This window comes from Mesoplodon mirus (genome assembly GCF_964341445.2).
Source record: "Mesoplodon mirus genome assembly, chromosome: 15".
Lineage (NCBI taxonomy): Eukaryota > Metazoa > Chordata > Mammalia > Artiodactyla > Ziphiidae > Mesoplodon > Mesoplodon mirus.
The window spans coordinates 53,062,040-53,081,424 of record NC_138991.1 but is presented as its reverse complement, the minus strand read 5'-3'; the positions used below and the strand labels follow the sequence as shown (position 1 = coordinate 53,081,424).

The 19,385-nt window shown below is 48.7% G+C and overlaps 1 protein-coding gene across 5 annotated transcripts in view; it reads right to left on the bottom strand.

Moving 5' to 3' along the window:
- Window positions 1–10,435: 10,435 nt before the first annotated feature.
- MARF1 (meiosis regulator and mRNA stability factor 1) overlaps window positions 10,436–19,385 on the bottom strand; it is a 41,176-nt gene continuing 32,226 nt past the window's right edge. For all 5 annotated transcript variants that reach the window (XM_082644212.1, XM_082644215.1, XM_082644213.1 and 2 more), the window contains 5 exons: window positions 17,782–17,994; window positions 16,522–16,582; window positions 16,313–16,438; window positions 14,753–14,923; window positions 10,436–13,035 (listed from right to left, as the gene is read on the bottom strand). In XM_082644212.1, the coding sequence (XP_082500338.1) occupies window positions 12,791–13,035; window positions 14,753–14,923; window positions 16,313–16,438; window positions 16,522–16,582; window positions 17,782–17,994 (816 nt within the window). In that variant the 3' untranslated portion in view covers window positions 10,436–12,790. The remainder of the gene's footprint in view (window positions 13,036–14,752; window positions 14,924–16,312; window positions 16,439–16,521; window positions 16,583–17,781; window positions 17,995–19,385) is intronic.

The window sequence follows — 19,385 nt, the reverse complement described above, 5'->3', positions numbered from 1 at the left end:
TTATTGAGGTTTTCACAGAAGAGCAAAAGAAAGTAATTATTCAAGATGCTCCCAGATCACCAGGGCTGCCTGCAAAGCTGGGAAACCTTGCAGGCCTCGGGGTCCCACACCCCAGACTTACTCCTTTTGGAAGTTGGTTGGGAGGGGACATGATGTTAACTGGAGAAACATTTATTGAAAGCCTGTCACTGTCCACTGAACATGTACGCACATTTTCTTTTCTGTTCTTCACATCAACCCACAAGGCAGATCCTATTACTGGTACCCGAAAACTGGGTTTGTCTCTTGGTGGGTGTTGAGCCAATAGACACAACCAAGCCAAAGATCAGGAGAAGGAAGGATTTATTATTACTTGCAGCAAGTAAGGAGAACATCAGGGATCTTTCCCAAAGCAGTGCCTCACCAACAGCAAAACTGGGGAGGTTTTAAGCTAAAGGTACATGCATATTCATGAAGGGGCCTGAGCAGAGGAGAATTCAGCATAGAATTGGGCCCAAGGTCGACAGAGTCCAAGCCTTAGTTGACTGAAGTCAGGAGGGTCAACCTTATCATTCCATCCTCCACCTGGGTGGGGTCCTTAGTTCCTGCAGAACTCAAGCACTGTATCAGATTGTGATGTATAGCCATTGAGGAGGCACTAGGACTCTGCTTTATCACTGCACTATTGTTTGACTGCCTTTTCTCTGTTCCTGTCTTCTTGTGTCCCCCTAAGATCATTGATTACTGGGACCTGTTCAAGGGCAAGAATCATGGCCAGGCTTAGATCACCAAATGGCTTAGGCCAAAATGGGTTCTCTTATGACAAGAAAGCCATGTCTGGTTCTCTTTCTCTGGGGACTCCCTAGCCCTATCTTCTTACTTTATTACTTCCACTCTGTAGATGATGAAGTGGTCCAAGGTGCCATGGGCAGTTAGTGGTGGGATGGCCATTCATTCTCCCCCACCCCCGGCCCCCTCCTGTAGCCTCAACTGTCTTCCTCTCCCCATCAGTGTTTAAGCAAATCCCTCCCACTGACAAACAACCCTCTATTCCTTCTTCCCCTGAAGCTCCTGAAACTACACACCTGGTCTCAGATTGGGACACGAACCCAATCGCACCTTAGATGGGATTCAAATCCAGCCAAAACTCAGATTGGGACTTGAATCCATGGGCTGGGACTCAAACCCACTGTCTTTTAGTTAGAATCACTCACCTGGAGTCAGGACTTACTGAAGCTCAGGTTCTTTATGTCTCAGCGCAGAAGGAATTCAGCAAGAGGCAAAGTGATAGGCAGGAAGTAGCTTTATTCCCATAGGATGCCTGTGAGGGATACAAGCAGGTAGTTCTGCCCTGAGAACTAAGTGGGAAAGCTGGTTTATTTAGGGAGATACACACTCCATAGACAGAGTGTGGGCCACCTCAGAAGGCGACAGGCCCCAAAATATGGGGTGGTTAGTTTTTATGGGGTGGGTAATTTCATAGGCTAATAAGTGAGAGGATTATTCCAATGATTTCGGGGGAAGGGGACAGGGTTTTCCAGGAATCAGGCCACCACCCACTTTTTGGCCTTTTATGGTTGGCCTTGGAACAGTCATGGTGGCTGTGGGTGTGTCATTTATCATAGCTAATGTAATGAGCATACAATGAGGCTCAAGGTCCACTGGAAGTCAAATCTTCTGCCATCGTGGGCCTAACTGGTTCTAACCAGTTTATGTTGTATTCTCAGTGGCCCTGTCATTCTTTTAAAGGTTGTGCCATGCCCCCTTCCCTCTGTCTCAGCCTCATCCCCCCTGCTTGCTTAGATCCCTCTTTGAACTGGGGCTGCAGAAAGCTTCTTTGGGTTTTTGGTTCTTCTGGCCATGCTCTCTGTTGGCACCTCTCCTGGTCCTTCACACGTTATTCTCGTGCCAAGAACTTCTCAGATTCCCTGCCAGCCTTTCTCTGATCTACCTGTGCACCACTTTGAAGCCAAAATGGCCTCCTTAAAGTGCAAATCTATCCGGGTGTGTTGCTTCCCAGTTTAAAACTCTCCTGCACCTTCCCCTCCATCCTTGTAGTCTCGGGGCTTGGACCTGGTTTTCAAAGACTTACTCAATCTAGCCCCTGCGTGTCTCTCCCACCTCCCTCCTCACTGCTTCTCCAGCTTCAGACCCTTGATCACACCAACGTTTAAGGGAACAGACTGAGTAGGAGCATCTGGGAAGGAAGAAGGAACACCAGGCGATGTCAAGGAGGGTGTGTGCCGCAGCATCCAACTTGACCCAGAGGTCATGCACCCATAAGAATTTTATGAAAAGGGCCTACAGGACTTTGCAACAGGATTGGCTTGCTGCGAGAATTTTAGCAAGGCGCTGGCGTGGGAGCCAGATGCATCTGGCAGGGAGTGCTCCCTTACACTCTATCCCACTGGAGGGAGGGCTCATCACTCCTATGTGGCAGATGGGGAACTGAGGCTCAGAGAGGGGAAGTGACTAGCCCAAGGTCACACAGCATGTAAGTGGTAGAGCACCAGGACTCGGGTCTGAGAGCTGGGGTGAGAGCCAGGGCCAGGTGTTTATTTCTCATTTCTAATCCCAGCAGCATCACCACCCCACTCCCTGTTGAGCTGTGCTCAATTAGAGGTGACTCATGGCCATGCCAGCAGCCACAGAGGCTCTTATGAACCTTTCCATTCCATGCTGGCTGGACATCCCTGGGCTGCAGGGGCTCAACAACTCAGCTCATCTGCAGCTTGAGAAGAAGCAGTTACAACGTGCCCAAGGCCACCAGCCAAGACTCAGGACAGCTGGGTGGCCATCAGGGGCTGGGGCGAGACTCTCAGGAAAGCTGGTTTGAGGAGCAAATGTCCAGTCACTTTTCCCTTCATGTGTCTCGAGAATGTCTCCCTTGGCAGGTACCAGGGAACACAGCGATGAACCAGAGCGGGACAGTCCTGCCTTTGGGTACCTTACGTTCTAGGGAGGGAGACCGGCATCAACTGCCCAGTGGGATTAGCCGCAGGGAAGGGAAGCTAGAAAGTGAGGAAGGGCTCCAGCTTGGCGTCAGCCTGCCGGGGTTAAGATCGACCACTCCCTGTGTAAGCCTGGGTGTGTGGGGGGGGTTCCTTCACCTCTCTGGACCTCAGTGTCCAGATCTGTGAAATGGAAAGAACCACGGGGGTGGTTGGGGGTAAATGAGACAGTGCATGGGAAGGGGTTAGAGCAAGGCACGGGGCGAAGTGGATTAGTATTGCCTACATCTGTATGTAGGAAGCTGGAAAAACAGAAAGGCTGCCCAAACCTGCCTGCGGTTCTTGGAGGGCTTGAGGCTGGGGATGCAGGGTGAGCGAGCCCAACCCGGGTCCTGCTCTCGTGAAGCTGATAGTGAGCAGAGCCGTGGACACGCTGCTGTCCAACTATGACAAAAGTTGCTGTAACCTAAATGTTGGCCAAGGCCCGTTCCACGTGCTTCCCCGATGTCTGCACCATCCTGGGCATATAGTTCCACAGTCACACCTGGCCCTGACTGCACCCCCATCCACTCTCTACACCCCTCATGTCCTCCCCACACCCTTCCCCTCCCTCTACTTCTGCCAAGTCCACGTGGAACTCAGCCCCAGAAACTGATGCTGAAATCTCAGCCTCTGTGCACTGGTGCCAAATCGAATCTTGGAGACAGAGTTTTGGGTGAAGTAGAAAAAAATAGCTTTATTGCTTTGCCAGGAAAAGGGGGACACAGCAGGCTCGTGCCTCTCAAAATTGTGTGTCTCAACCCAGGAGGATTTGATGAGTTTCATAGCAATAGTTCAAGGGTGGGGTTGCTGACAACATTAGGGTGTGTGCAGGGCTTGCACTCCCTTAATCTTGTCTCAGGTAGTGGGTCTCTTAATCTTGATGAGCTTCTCTGGTCCCTTTAATCTGCCTCAGGTGGTTTCTTGGCTGTTCCTCCCTTGATTAGCAACTGTTCGAATCTGCCCTTTGGAACTTAGAGAAGGTCATGGAGGCTGGGGTCTATTTCCTACAAACAAGAAACAGGGGACAGAAAGACTTCCATGCCCAGAAGCCCCACAGGGTCCTTCTCGGTTTCTAAACCATGCTGCTCAAGGTCTCCCGACCTTCCAGAAGGATTATGGGAGTGGCAGGGGGTTTGCAACACAGCCCCACAAACCAGTGATGCTGGACTCTTTGATTCCCATTTCCATCAGCTCTGCCACCGGCCACCCTCTTGCTCACCCCATCCCCAGGCCTCTCCACCAGCAATTTCCCTTTCACTTTCTTGGAACAATTCAGCTCCCTCCAGCCTTCGCCACTGACCTCAACTTGCATCCCCTTTGCATTTCCAGAGAAGCCTCAGCTGTGCTGCCAGCCAGCTCCAGGCTCACCTCCCACCCACAAAGATGATTCATTTCTCTCCTGATAAGATACACGTGCCTCATGGTTCCTCTCTCAGGGAAAGCCCCAGCATCAGGTTTGGGTTGTCATGAAGAATTGTGGGCTTCCTCTGTCGCACTAGGATGGGGTGAGCACAGAGGCTGTGGGAACATGGGAGGGGGCGGCTAATGGAGTCTGGGGTGCAGGTGAAACTGTGCAACTCAGATCGGGACTTGGACCCACGGGCCGGGGCTCGAAGCCAGTCAAAACCCAGATTGGGACTTGAACCCACAATCTTTTAACTGGTCACACACCCAGTCTCAGGACTTAATGAAGCTCAGATTCTTGATGTCTCGTGGCAGAAAGAATTCAGTGAGAGACAAAGTGATAGGTAAGAAGTGGATTTATTTAGAGAGAAACACACTCCACAGACAGAGTGTGGGCCATCTCAGAAGGTGAGAAAGGCACCAGGGTATGCGGTTGTCCATTTTTATAGGGGTGGGTAATTTGATAGGCTAATGAGTGGGAGGAGTATTCCAGCTATTTTGGGGAAGGGGTGGGGATTTCCCGAAATTGGGCCACCGCCCACATTTTGACGTTTATGGTCTGGCCCTGGAACTGTTATGGCACCTGTGGGTGTGTCATTTAGCTTGCTGATGTGTTACGAGGAGGCTTAAAGTCTAGTGGAAGTCGACTCATCCTCCATCTTGGACCTATTTGGCTCTAAGCAGTTTACGTCGTGTCCTCGGGCTCTGTCACTCTTTTAAAGGTTGTGCCCTGCCGCCTTCCCTCCTGTTTCACAGGGACTTGTCCTGAGGGAGGACACATCTCAGCAACAAGACGTGGCAGGGAGAGGAGCTGGAGGAGGAGTGGGGGGTAGCGTGCGGGCAGGGGGCCACCCACCCAGAGGGCTCTCCTAGGCTGCAGGAACCTCTCAGTGCCCCCCTCCGTCCCCCGTGTGGAACTAGAACTCTCTGCATTGGGATTTGTTTAAGAAAAAAAATTCAACTAAATAAATTTTAAAGATCTTATTGGCTTTATTCAATGAATCAGGTGGCATCTAAACTAGCAGATAGGCACTCTGAGGGCCTGTACAAAATGAGACTTTTATAGGCAGAAGGGAACGGGACAAGGAAGTTACCCCAGACCAAACAGCAGGGAGATTATGGCAAGGTTGCTTTCCTTTAGGGGATGACAGGGGGCCATCAGGCAGATGATGATTCCTAATCAGCTGGTTAGGGCTGAAACTGTAGTGAAGTCTTGTTTTGGTGACATGGGGCTTAGCATAAGTGACTCCATTTAGGGCCTCTTGTCTTGTTTTTAACAGATCTTTTTGGTTGTAAAAGACCCAAACTGAAGCCAAACAGGCAAAACATAAGGGCACTTCCTGACTCCTGGGCTGGGATGTCCCGAGGTCTAGGGTACCAGCAGGTCCAGGGATTCAAACGATGTCACCTGGGCCTGTTTTCCATGTTTTGCTACCTCCATCCCACCTCCCTCATGCTGGCTTTGTCCTTGTATGTATGGCCCCAGGTATAGCTCCCAGCTTCCATTCCCTGGGCCTTCTGGAGGAACAATCCAGCGATTTCAACAAGAATGCCAGCCTGGAGTCTCCCAGGCCTGCCTAGGGTCACATGCCCAGCCCCGAATCACTTCCTGGACCAGGGGTTGCAGATCTCTCTCAGCCAAGCTGGGGTCCAAAGGCTGACTCTGGGGACAGAGTGTGATGTCAGTCCAGTTGTGCCAGAAGAGGAGAGAAGAGATGCTGGGAAGTTAAAAACAAGTGTCTGCTGCCTTTTACTAAGAAACAGGACTTCCCTGGCCGTGCAGTGGTTAAGACTCCACGCTTCCACTGCAGGGGGTGCGGGTTCGATCCCTAGTTGGGGAAATAAGATCCCAAATGCCACATGCCGCGCAACGCAGCCAAAACAAAAAAAAAAAGGAGAATAACAAACAGGCTTTCAGAGCAGGGAAGAGGTTTGTTAAGGTCACCAGCGAGCTTGCTGAAGCCAGGACAGAACTCAGAGCCCTTGGGCTGACTCAGTTCTCTGTGTTCCCTTCTCTCTCCGACATCCGGCCCAGCCCCGTGGGCAGCTCAGGCCTGAAAGGAATGCAGTGGTTCTGGGACTGTCGGTCCCCCATGGGCTTCTAGCATGCTCTTGACTTGCTTTACCAAAGAGCTGTTTGTTCAGGTTCGAACAGCAACTGTTTACCCATGTGAACCACAATCTATGCATTTGGAGAGAAGAAACCCCAGAGGAAGCATTTCTGTGGCTTTAGTCTTCGAACAAAGCGTGGCCCTGGGCCAGCCAGCTCTGAGCCTATGGGCCCCACTTTCAGTCCTCAACCCCCAGAGAGGCCTGGGAGCCTATTCGACAATATTAAGATCATTTTTTATTTTGAAATTTTTTTTTTTTGGCCATGCCGCATGGCTTGCAGGATCTCAGTTCCCTGACCAGGGATTGAACCTGGGCCACGGCAGTGAAAGCCCAGAATCCTAATCACTAGACCACCAGGGAACTCCCCTATTTTGAAATAATTTTGAATTTATAGAAGTTGTCTTTAAAACAGTACAAAGAATCCCTGTACACCCTCTGACTCAGATTCAGTGATTGCTAGCGTTTTGTTACATCTGCTTCATCACTCCCTTTCTCTACGTGCTTGTTTTTTTCCAAGAATGACTAGCTGCAGACATGATGTTGCTTCACCCTTAAATCCTTCAGCGCGTATTAAAGAACAAGGGTTCTCTTTCCTATTACAGAACAATTTGCAAAGTCCAGCAACACGACACTATGATCTAGCATTTACATTTTATTGATTGTCCCAATATTTTCCATTATTCTCCTCCTCTGCTATATAGAATCTGGTCCAGGAACAAGTGTGCTATGTGTTGCCCCATTTCTTTAACCTCCTTCAATCGTTTTGTCTTTCATGACCCTGACAGCTTTGAAGAGCCTAGGCCTGTGGTTTTTTTGCTGACCTGGGCCCTTGAACTCTTTAATCAATAGAAATTGATAAGAGGCCAGACGAGAAATTCAGGCAAGGCTTTACTGGAACTCATGCTGCAAGCACAAGGGAACGAAAACAAGAAACAGGTGCCCTTGCTCGCTTTCCAAGGGCTGGCAAGCTGGTTCCTTCAATAGGGTGAGGTTGGGGGCAGATTGGTGGGTCCACTGGAAGGGTGGCTTAGGTGGCCTGCGCACCCCCTTGGTGGTGCTGCGTACAGGAATCATGTACAGTACCCTGCTTTTGCTCCTGGCACATCAGAAGTGGCAGTCGGCTTGTGGCCTTTTTGTATCTTATTGTTCATCATTGCCCCAACTGTGCATGCATGCAGTTATTTTTAGTCCCTTATATAGTTTCTTTGTATCTGTTGCTCAAGGAGACATTTGTCCAGGGGCAGGAACAAGCACTCCTGTGGAGGGTCCCAGGTCCCAGCCTATCTCAGTTTTAGCCGACAGTCTGCACCTTAAACATGTTTTCCTGGTGATCCTGACGCCCTCTGGTCTCCCTGTCTGAGCCCAGAGTCCTGCTGCCATGGGGGAGGCCTGTGTCTTACTCACTGGGGGCCCCACAACTAGCTCAGGGCCTGGCACCCACTGGGGCTCAAGAAAGACTAGACTTTGGAGCTGTGTAGACAGGGACTCCAGCCCAGCTGTGCCACAGAATGGCTTGGGCAATGGCTCACCCTCTCCAGCCTCACTGTCCCTATCTGTAACCTCACCATGGGGGTGGAGGGTGGTTGGGTTGGTCAGTCTTTAAGGCCTTGCAGCTTTGAAGCTTGGTTGTTGACCCTCAGAAGGTTGAGCCCAGCCCAGGGATCCCTTTCTTCCCGCACCAGGAGCTGGAAACTGGATGTCTTAGGCCTCTGATGTCAGTCACTCACTCAGATTCATGAACTATGGATAAATTTACATATCATCCATGTAAATTCATCTGCTGAAACTGAGTTGCTTCTAACTAATGGAAGTTGGCAAAGGTGATGGGAAGTCATTTCCTTGATTAGGTTACATTATACAAGCCTCCCTCTTAGAGGACCGGAAATTCTCCTTGCGGGCTTGATGAACTGAGCTGCCATTCTGAGGAAGCCCAAGTGGCCGGGAACTGTGGGCAGCCTCCAGGGTCTGCAGGTGGCTTCCAGCTGACAGCCAGCAGAACCCAGGGCCCTCGGGGGGCTGGGGGCAGGGGGAGATGCGGGAGGGTCAGCAGAGGCCAAGCCTCAGAGTCCATGTGCAAAACATCACTGGTCTCCCCACGTACAGAAACGAAACAGGGATTCCACTTCAGAACAGAGCTTTCTTTTCCGAAACTTCTTTCCTGATTCCATGTCTGGCCCAGACACACTAGGCTCAGCTAACACCGAGGGCTGGGCCGCTACAGCCTGTGGGTGGGTCTGTCTGCACTCACCGTGACTCAGGCCTGTGAGGGAGAAGGGGTGGGAGCAGGGTCGGGGTTCTCTCACACCAGGCCCCGCATCGGGAAGGCTTTCGGCAGAGGTGGAAGGGCCACCCCGACCACTGCAGCGCCCCTAGCTGGTTCACCAATGTGGGATGAGGGGCCCCGTGGCCAGGTCCTTAGCTTCAACTACAGATACTTCTTCTCCTTTCCTCCTCTGGACTCTAAATTCTCCCCATTTCCAAATCCTTCCTTCCCAGGACATGTGAATCTTTCTCTTCATCTTGCTGAGGAAAGTTCTGGCCCTCAATCTCTGATCTTGTCCCACACACCTGAAAATTGAGGGGCTCGCTTTCCCAGCAGTTCTATAATTTGCCGACTGCATCCCAGAGGCGACCAGGTTTCCTCATATTCCAACCTAAGCTGTGCCCCAGGGCTGCCTACCTCCCAGGGAGAGACTAGAACTCTCCTGGGAAAGAGACTCGACACTCAGCCTTGAAAGTATTAAGCCACGCAAGCAAATTAAATCAGTCTCCACTGCACCGTCTCCCCCAAGAGTGGCGTTAGTTAGACCAGGCTGATGCTGTAATCACACGAGCAGCTGGGAGATTGGCCAGTAACTCTACGAGCCTGAAGTATAGCCATGCAGGAGGGCGTGAGGTCAAGCAAAGCAGTGACGGAGACCTTGCTGACTGCTGGTTTATGGCGCAGAGCCAGGATTCCTGCTCCTCCCCAGCCCTAGAGCCAATATGTGACCTGTCCCCACCCGCAAACGGGGACTATAGCAGGTCCCTGCTGCAGCAGGGACAGGGGTGCTTCTGATGACTCGGACTCTGCCCATATGAAGCAGCTAGAAACCAGAGAAGCTAAGTCCCAAAGCACGAGGCTCCTCACGGTAAAGGGAACACACAGGTCAACAGCACATCTGAAGTCAGGTCCTAGAACGTCACATCCATCTCCTCTGTGTGGACAGGTCTGCTTTCACTCTGACCACGTCTGCTAGGCTGCCATCTCCAGACCAGATGGGAATTGCACAAAGATAAATGTGACGCCCTGTTTCAACCCGCAGTCTAGACCTTCCAAATTTCCTTGCCCCCTCTGAAGGGGCACAGTGGCTGCTCAAGTTTTCTGGCAAAAACTGGCTACCGTGAAAGGTGTTTTGAAAGGATTGCCAGAGGTTTTTAAGAGACTTTTAATGTTAAACTTTTAAAAAACTGCACTTCATCAAGAAGCAATTTACCCAAACATTCAAGGCTCTTCTGGGTCCTTTCAAAATCTTGGGACGGGGGTGGAGAGTGGGTGGGGAGTAACAGTGGTCTCAGGAAAAGGGCTTCACAATGGAATCTGTGAAAGAAGTCTTTTTCAAATAGGCTATTCAAAGAGCATGCTTGGCTGGATTTCTTTCCCAGGGAGAGAGTTCCTAGGAATTATCCCAAGTTTTATAACTGGAGGGTATTTGTGATTATTGTATCTTCCCCAAACGATTATGAGCTGGAGCGAGGCTGGAAACCCTGGAGGGTCCTGACCATGAAGGGCCAATAGTCCAGTCACCTGCCAGGGCCACAGGCCAAATTTAAAGAGGCTCTAAGACGACAGACCAGTTTGTTTTCCATCTCAGAGATTCTCAGGAGGGATGAGAAGCTGACAGAACTGGACTCGTATACAATCCCCCCACCTCAAACAAACAAAACACTCACTTGGAAAACTCAAATTTGATGCTTGCTTTTAAAGTTTATTGACAACTGTTTGGTCCCAACACACAAAACAGCACTTGAACCACAGAAAAAGTGTTCAAACAAAGTAGACAGTTAAGAAAAACATCTCTTCCCCCAAGCTCAATCCAAAACAAACAGTGCAAGATGGGAAAGGGGGTTTTGGTGATAACTTTTGTCTTTTTTTAAACAGATAAATCTAATCTGGTACATCTTTCCACCCAGAAATAAAGAATTTCATTGTCTTAATTCTCATACATCATTTTGTCATATCATTCAATTAAACCTCTAGATAAAAAAAATAGATAGCAATTGGACTGGCCATTGTGGAGTACATTACGAACACAACGAGTTTCGCTGTATTCTCACATCTTCAAACAGCGATTGTTGGAATCACACACGCGTCCCGGGCTGACAGGTGACTCCAGTGAACGATTCAACCACACCCACACCACAGCACACAACTCCAGTCTCTTCTTTGTCTGTTGCCCAAAGAAGCTGCTCTTTGAGGCTGTTCCTAGTGACTTGTAATGGTGCCTCTTACATCTTTAAAGTCCACATTCTTTACCTTCGAGCAAAACTAAAGTCCACGTGTGCAAACTCAGCCTTATGAAATCTCAGAATAAGGCCACTGATGTTCTCAACACCAACTTTGTCACACTGTTTAAAAGCTTCTTAAAAAAAAGTGCACCTTTGCATTTTACTTCCTGTCACACTGTGTCAGTAGAGGAAATGCCTTTGGGAGGACTCAAGAGTGCCATGATGCCTAGAAGGCTTTCCCAGGGCCGTTCCATCTTGGTTGGGGCCATGTGCTGAGAACTGGGAATCACTGGCTTCATTTAAAAGATTTGGGGAACAAAAAATCTTACTTGTAAAAATCTCTCAATAGCCCTTATTTTGTGGCATTTTATCAAAATGCTGGCTATGAAATCAGAGCCCATTTTCTGGCTTTCTAGAAGTTACAAAATATAATCATTTCCCCAAAAGAAACCATCTAACTAGTGGAAGACCTTATGCCTACAGGTTTTTTCTGCTCTATGAACGAATCCGCCTTTTTGCCCAACAAATACAACCCATTGTAAATGTCAGGCTTCTCCAGGAGGCGTAAGAGGCTGCCCGTCACCGGATGCCTCAGCCACCTCAAGGCGAAGGTCATTCCACAGGGCAGTGCTCCCTCAAAAGCTGGCTTTTCCCAAATGCCAACATCAGACACCACAAAAAAACCCAAACATGCTTCCAACAGCGAGAAGTAACACAGTAAAAGCAGACACTATTAAAAGACACTGAGTTAACAGATACAAACGCACAAATACTCATACACAAAGCTTCCCAGCTACCAAAACCAGCTTTAAAATTATGAATACAAGGTTAAGTTGATCAACCTTGGCCTTCCTATGTATAGATAGAATTTCTGTCTCTTCCTAGTGGAAAGAGCATTGATACCGTTCCTATTAAAGCACCTCCCTCAGCTCTGATTTGTAATTTATGCATTTGATGCATATTTTAGAAAATCAGACTCTCTTCCCAACATTGCCTCTCGACACACAATAATGTGTGTTGGAATTCAAATGCTGACTTTAAATTCATGACACCAAGACCATCTCCTTTTCCTTAACCTAATCCATATCAAACTGGAACTTAACATAAAAGGGAAGCTTAAAACATCCTTGACTTTCTAGAAAGCTCCTAAATGGAACCCCAAAGTGGAAACATTTTAAAAAATCTGTGATGAAGCCACATTTGTCCACTACAGACATAGTTAAATAAAAAACAAGGCACGCTTACAAGTCACATGGAAGCCAGGAGCCTTCACATCCAACCAGAAAATACATTCTTCCTGCCTCGCCCACCATTCTCCTTCAGTGTTGTGATTGCACAGGATCACAGAACAGGCTTTGCTTCAAAGACACCTCATGCATTTGATTAATACTGTCTGAAAACATCAGTAAGCAAAGGCTTAGAGACTATATTATGCTACATGTAAGATTTTACCACTGACATGGCTTGATGGAAGTAAAACCACTTCCTTCTTGCTGAGTTCTCATTGCTGTCTTCTTACAGAATACCATTACGCTTCATAGTAACTAACAAAAATTTGTTAAAATATATTAAGGATTCTTTAACGAATGACAGAATTTTTTTTTTCCAAATAAGTGGGGGAAAAAATGAAAGAAAAACTTCAGCTCAAAGCTGTGTCAGTGTAAGAGAAACAAAACATTATGGAATATGTCTAAAGATGAAATAACTGGTTTCTAGGGGGTCTTCATTAAAACAGAAAAGGTTTTTTTGAACCCACTTTTGTGTGCAGAATCAGACAGTGCTTTCCCATCCTAATTCTATGTTCAAAACGAGACTCAAAGCTTGGTTATAGGTGCAAAGGAAAAGTTGGCTGCCAATTTTACTCTATTTTTGGGTTGCTTTTTGGCTGGGCTTTCCACAGGGTCCTTGCTGAGCAGCGACTCTGGGGTTTCCGTGGAGAGGCAGGGAGGCACTGGGACAGCTGCTGAGATGCCAGATGAGCTGGAATCAGAGGGCAGGTTTTCGTTCTTTATTGGTATTGGAATTTCCATTTTCTCTTCTTGGTTTAAAACCATAATTTCTGTAAATACAGGAAAGCAAATACATTCAGTTCTAGGACCTGCAAAAAGTGTTTGTTTTCAGTTTTCCTCATTTCTCAAAAAAATAATCCCCAAATGTCACACCTATGCCATAATTTACTTATTAGCTCTGTGGCCAATATTATGTGTCACATAAGTCAAACATTTATAAACTTCATCTCAGGTCTCCCTTGAATTACAAAACTTCAGAGACCTTCGTTTTTGGCTACAAATCAATGCGCAGTGGTTTAAAAACATTTTTTTCCACTTTCTCTGCCCATTCATTCTCTCTGTCAGGTAGTTAAGGACCCATAAGCCACATGTGACCTAAAGACTTTCAGACCAGGAGGGGCCTTGGTACCAGGGGGCCCCGGCCTATGCCACTGACAGAGGACCGTGCTCTACGTGCACCCAAGGTGGGGCTGGGGGCTGGGGAGGGGGGAGCAGGGCAAGCAGAGATAAGGGGAGAACTGCACAGAGTCAGAAGTACCCTCAAAAACCCAGGAAGTGAAGCAGCCACTTTTCCCAGAGTGCACACAGGCTGGTCTTTCTCTGGCTGAGCCACAAGTAACTAGCCTGCTGTAGGTACAGAGCCACACCGCTTGGAAGTGATGTGTCCTTATACCTTGGACTGCCACTGCGTGTGCAAGGGGCTCCCGCACCAAAGGCACATAGAGGCTGAGGTGACGGCGGGGAGGCAGAACCTCAGCTCAGCTCTCAGGCTGACTCTCGCTGGGGAGAGTAACGGACGGAACTGCCAGCACGGCTCAGGTTATTTCTCTCCCCGGCACACAGGGATGGTTGAACTCAGTCCACTAAACACACCAAGGCTACACCCACGGAAGAGCTAACGTCAATTTCCCACCAAGTCTACGCTTCTCGGGGAACCACCCCCGCCGTCGCCACAGCCCAGGTCCAACTCCACAGCCAGGTAGGTATACATCTCCTCACTGACTATCTTCCAGATAAACAGCCTCAGCTCTTTCACTGGGTGACGGTGCCAAAGGTGCCAAAGGCTGCTAAGAAGACCGAGGCCTGTGGTCAGCAGGGTCATCTCCTGGATGGCAGTGTCAGCAGAGCGGGGAAGGACCACCCCAACAGAGGAGACGACAAGGGAAGGACCTCGACAGAGCAGGTGGGCCGGCCTCTCAGGAGGCCAGGGACACGACAGAAAGACAAGAGGCTCGGGGCTCCAATCCTGGCCCTGCCCCTTCCTAGGCGAGCAGCCTGGGGCCCGTGCCATCTCTAGCTGTGGCACGAGCTGGGGCCCGAGACACAGGTGCCCGCCCTCCCCTATTCACAGTCCCACGGAGCCCCAGTACCCTCTGGAGTCGTTCAACTCTGGGCCAGACCGGCGGTGACGTGTATGTCTGGTGACGGGCAGGGGCTGCCGCTGGAGCTGCTGCACTTCCCAAAGGTGGGGAGCACAGCCCAGGAAGCCCCTGCACGCTCCCCCGTGGGGTCCCCACCCCCAGCGCAGCTGCAGCGCCCCTCAAGACCACCATCGTTCCCGTGCTTGCTGCTCCCTCAGCCACCTCGGGCTGTGAGCAGGAACCCTGATAGGAAAAGGGGGTCCTGAATAATCCTCACAGGTATATTTGTGCCTGAAAAAGTAGAGTCTCTCCCCACTCCCATCAAACAGTGAACATCTTGGCATTAAGAGTTTACTGTTTAATTAAAGCCACAGAGAAAACCCCACAGTGACACAGGGCCTCCTACCAGAAGGCTCCTGAGGGCGTTCCTCAAACTGAATGAGGTCAGCGGACTGGAGGATGACGGGATCCGGTCTCAGCTGAGGGGACGGCAGGCACGATGGGACAGGCGCACACAAGAGGTCCACAGGGGAGTCGCTGGTCAGGCGGAGAAGCTCCTGCTCCACCGGACAGGGCCCTGGGGGAGAAGGCAGCGGGGCTCCACTCAGGACTGCACGGCACGGCCTGTGCCTGAGGCCTGCCTTCTCCTTAAGGTCAGGAAGTACTCAAGAACTCAACGTTTTAAAAAAAGCCATTCACAGAAAGGTCTGGGTCACTCTCGGTAAGTGAGATGCCACAGCCAGGATCTCCCGATTTTGTGTTCTTAGGAACACAAAGGGGGCAATTTAAAAACACTGAGAAATTTAAAAACCCATAGAAAGTAGTTAAGTGAGCAAAAGCTCCGAATTAGAAGACTTGGGTCCCAGTTCTGTCACTTCCTCGCTGAGTGCTCTTGGGTAAGCTACTTAACCTCCCGGAATTTCAGTTCTTCGTCTGTAGGATGGAGGTACCTACCACTGAAGGCTGTGCTGACAGCTTGAGAGGATGAGCTACATTCAGGTGCTTTGTAAAAATGTAAAATGCTACATAGCTGATTATCCTATAAACACAGAGCACAGTAGCACTTGTAACTATTTAACAACTTGCAGACTCCTATGAAGATAAAATTCTCATATGTAGCAATGGACTCAAAATTCAAGCGAGTTGATTTCTACCTAGTACACAGAAGATGCCACATAAAATCGGCATGACTCGATGTTGTTCTGAGTAACACTAATGCATTACTATCAAGTCTTTCCCAGGGATGTCCTGTGACAAAGACTCTCCCTAACCCAACTTTAGTCAGGAGTCAGGCTCCTCCAAGCCCTCTTCTCCACCAGACCTTGACCTTGGTCTTCTGTGTCTCGTGTCCTTGCCATGTCCAGTCTTGACAAGAATCTTGAGAAGTCAGTTTAGCAAAAATCCCCCAGCCTTTTGGTATCTGATCAAGTTCCTCATCCCACCCCACCCCCAACCTTTGATGTCTAAGTCCTTGGCCTGCCTTTAACAAGAATCCTCTTAGGTCGGCAGGAATCCCCCTACCTTGATGTCTCCTCTTGGTAGTTTCCCAGCCACCGACCCCCTTGCTCTGCACCTTGACTATAAGCCCCCACTTGTCCTTGTCGCATTCAGAGCTAAGCTCCATCTCTCTCTCCAAGGGCAGCAGAGTTGACTCCATTGCAGTCATCTTGAAGTATTCTAATAAGTGTCAGAATCTTTTTCCTTTAACATCTGAATTACGCTGGCTTATTGTCATTATGGGGGCCGCCGACATCCTTCAAGAACCTTAACTGGTCAACCATCAAATGCAGGCCAGTTTTTTCTCTGTTCTTAACCAAACACCAGACTCCTTTGGAAAATGCATGACTACTTACCTTTAACGAATGAAAATGACCCAGCGTCGTCCTTCCCCCTCAAACCACCCCAGCTCCACCCCAAGCCATTTCCTGAAAATTTCACCAGCTTTGCTTTGTTTTTCCTCTCTTACCGTCACCACCTGCTCCGAGTTTGAGTTCCAAGGCTGTGCAAGATTCGGGCACCTCCAGGATGCACTCGGTAGCTGAGGGCCGGGTTTCATGACTGGCAGAGGGGAGACCAAGTGAACTCACACGACCTGGAAGACAAAGAGCACCCATCAAAGGGGGATCAGGGCGAGAACTGGGGCTTCTGAAGGGGGAGGGGATGGGGCTTACTTACTTTTCATGTCATTTTTTAACACTACAATTCTCTTATGACCATGTCCTTTTATCCAGACCACCTGCACACAAGACATACTACTGGTTAAGCAGTGGAAAAGGAGGGGAAATAAGCCCTAAAATTCAGGAAGAGTGTGACCTACTGTGTTTGGTAACATACTTAAACATACTAGGACTTAAAGACCAAATTAACGCCAAGAAAAAATCTTCTACACTTTGCTTTAAAGCAACGGAGGCTGGCAGAAACATGCCGCTTATAAAAAGCTGTGGTCTTAGAAGTTGTGAGACTCAGCTTAAAAATTACTCTTTATGGCTCTTTAAAAACGTCACCTCCCAACCACCAGAGCTGGTATATAAATGAAGCTAGTTCTCATGTGGGAGCTCTTACCATTTTTTCCAGATACTAAATGCACCTTAAAAGAATTAATGGCTCTCCCACACCCCTCAAGCTAAGCTCATTATCCTGACCATAAAACAAAGGCCCGGACCTAGTAACGCTGCCCCCACCTCTGCCAAGAGGGAGGCAGCAGTGGCCCTTGGCTCCCAGAGCCCCCCCACATGCATCTGTCACCAAGTCCCCCATCTCGGCTCCCAAGCTGTCCTACCCTCGTGTCCCTTCTTCCTTCACTCAGGCTCAAGCCCAGCATAGTGCTCACCTGGGCCTCCGCAGTGGCAGTGCCAGCCTCCTCCTCTCCTCCTGGTTCTCTCAACTCGACCACGGACAGCAGCCCCATGGCGCTTCCTACAGCAACCCCGAGGCTCCTCCCCTCTCTCCACAGAGTCTTGGCCTCCATAACTGAGCTCTTATTTTGCTGAGAGGCTCCAGCTTGGGAGCTCCACACTACTTCTCGCTGCTCTGCATCTGCTCACACCGTCTGCCCTCTCCCCTCTTTGTCACGTGGTTAATGAACTTCTACACATTGTGAGGACTCTGCTCTGGGATCCCCCGCAGCCAGTCCTCCTCAGTGTGCCCACCGACGGCTGCACTGACCACACCAACTGTCACCTGCTCAGATGTCTTGACTCTCCATTACCCCATACCTTTCTGAGGGCAGGATCTGGGACTCACCCACCTCACACCTAGGAATTTAATGAAGGTTTGCAGAATGAAGGAGAAATGCTAAAATCATTCATTTTTCTCCAACGGTATGTATGTTTTGAAAGGATCAGTTCAAAATGCCTGCAGTTTCATTATTCTGTCCGAGAATGAGCGTGTGGCTCTCCAGGAGGACACCCTCCAAGACACTGAGAAAACACCCACCTGTGGGATCGCTCCCAAGAGCTCCTCAACACTACTGTAGCCATACGTCTTGGGTTGCAGTGTTTCTCCAACATACTTGGTATAGGCCATGGAAAATTCATGAAGGAAAAGCTGCTGGTAGTGATAAGTATGAAGCAAAGACCGCACGTTCTTGGCAAACAAATACAGACTTGTGAGCTTCACACACTCCTCTGTCTTATCGTTAGTAAAAACCTGGTCCAGGAGAAAACAGCAGCATTAGAAACTTCCAGAGTGACTGGTCCTGCATCCTAGAAGTGAGGGTCTCTCTGAGAGTGAAAAGATGCCAAGTCAACTTGAAAACTTGCAAAAAGCCAGGGAGGAGCAGAGATTGATTCAAGGATCTCCTCCAAGAGAGGGCTATAGCCTTGAGCCAACTCTGGTTCTATTTGTAGGTGTAAGACAGCAGAGGTCTGACGAAATAGTGTGTCAGAAAGGAAGGAAACTGGTAAACTGAAATCTCAAACGAAAGGAGGCAGTGAAGAGAGAGGGCAAAGCCCTAGATGGACAAAGGGGCACCAGACAGTGGGGACCAAAGCCACTGAACCTCATCTCCCCAAGGAACACCGTGATGCAGGACAGCATCATCACTATTCTTAAAACAACAACAACAAAAGCAAAAAGGGAAAAAAACCCACAGAAACCTTTTGTCCTCAAGTAAGCAAATCTGTTTACCATAAGCCTTTCAGTCTAACATGCCCTCACTGAGATCTCCTAGAGAAGAGATCTTTCCCAGCCTTAGCTGGCCAGGGAAAGGCTTTTGTCCAGGAACATCCACTAATATTGCCTAGAACTAGTGTTCATATAATATATAATTAACAGAGTTTAGAAAATGTTGGATTTGATATTGTGAAAGAAAACCAGAGTTGGATAGTAGTTAAAGTGGAAAAAACAGATTTTCTTCAGGACTATTGCAACAGGGAACACCTAAGGACACCTAAGTATAGGTGTCCTTTTCAGATACAAGGAAAAGTGAGGATTTATAGCCAAGGGGGGCTGGGGAGAGGGACATCCAGGGTAGGGGGAATTCTTGTTAAACTGACCTAACAGGATTCTTGCAGAAGGTAGGCCAGGGTGATCAGATACCAAGGGTAGGAGATTCTCTCTAAAACTGGGCCATGTGGGCCCATCAAGGATAAGGGCAGGGCCCAAAGACAAAGTATAGTCTAGAAAGTGGCTCAGGGGAGATTGATTGTTTGGCCAAGGACAGAGTTTTAAAATTATTTAATTATTGGTCACGTGGTTGTATGATAACAATGGTATAATCATTGTTTTCTTACATTGCGGGATTTATTTAGTTAATATTCTATTTAGAATCATTTTCTTTTGGGGGACTGGTATTAAAGTTACTTTGGCTTCATAAAAGAAGTGGTGTGCTTCCCATCTTTTTTTTTTTCCCCAAGTGATCTAGAAGTGGTTTTTAAAAAGTTAGAGTTACTTTTTAGGTGAGTTAAAACCCAGTTCTTAACCCATCTGGTCCTTGTGCCTTTTGTCAGTGGTAAAATTTCAATGATCTTCAGTCTTTTTTGTGTTAATTGGTCTAATTTTTAACTTCTTAAAAATTTGAGTCAATCTGACTTTTTTCC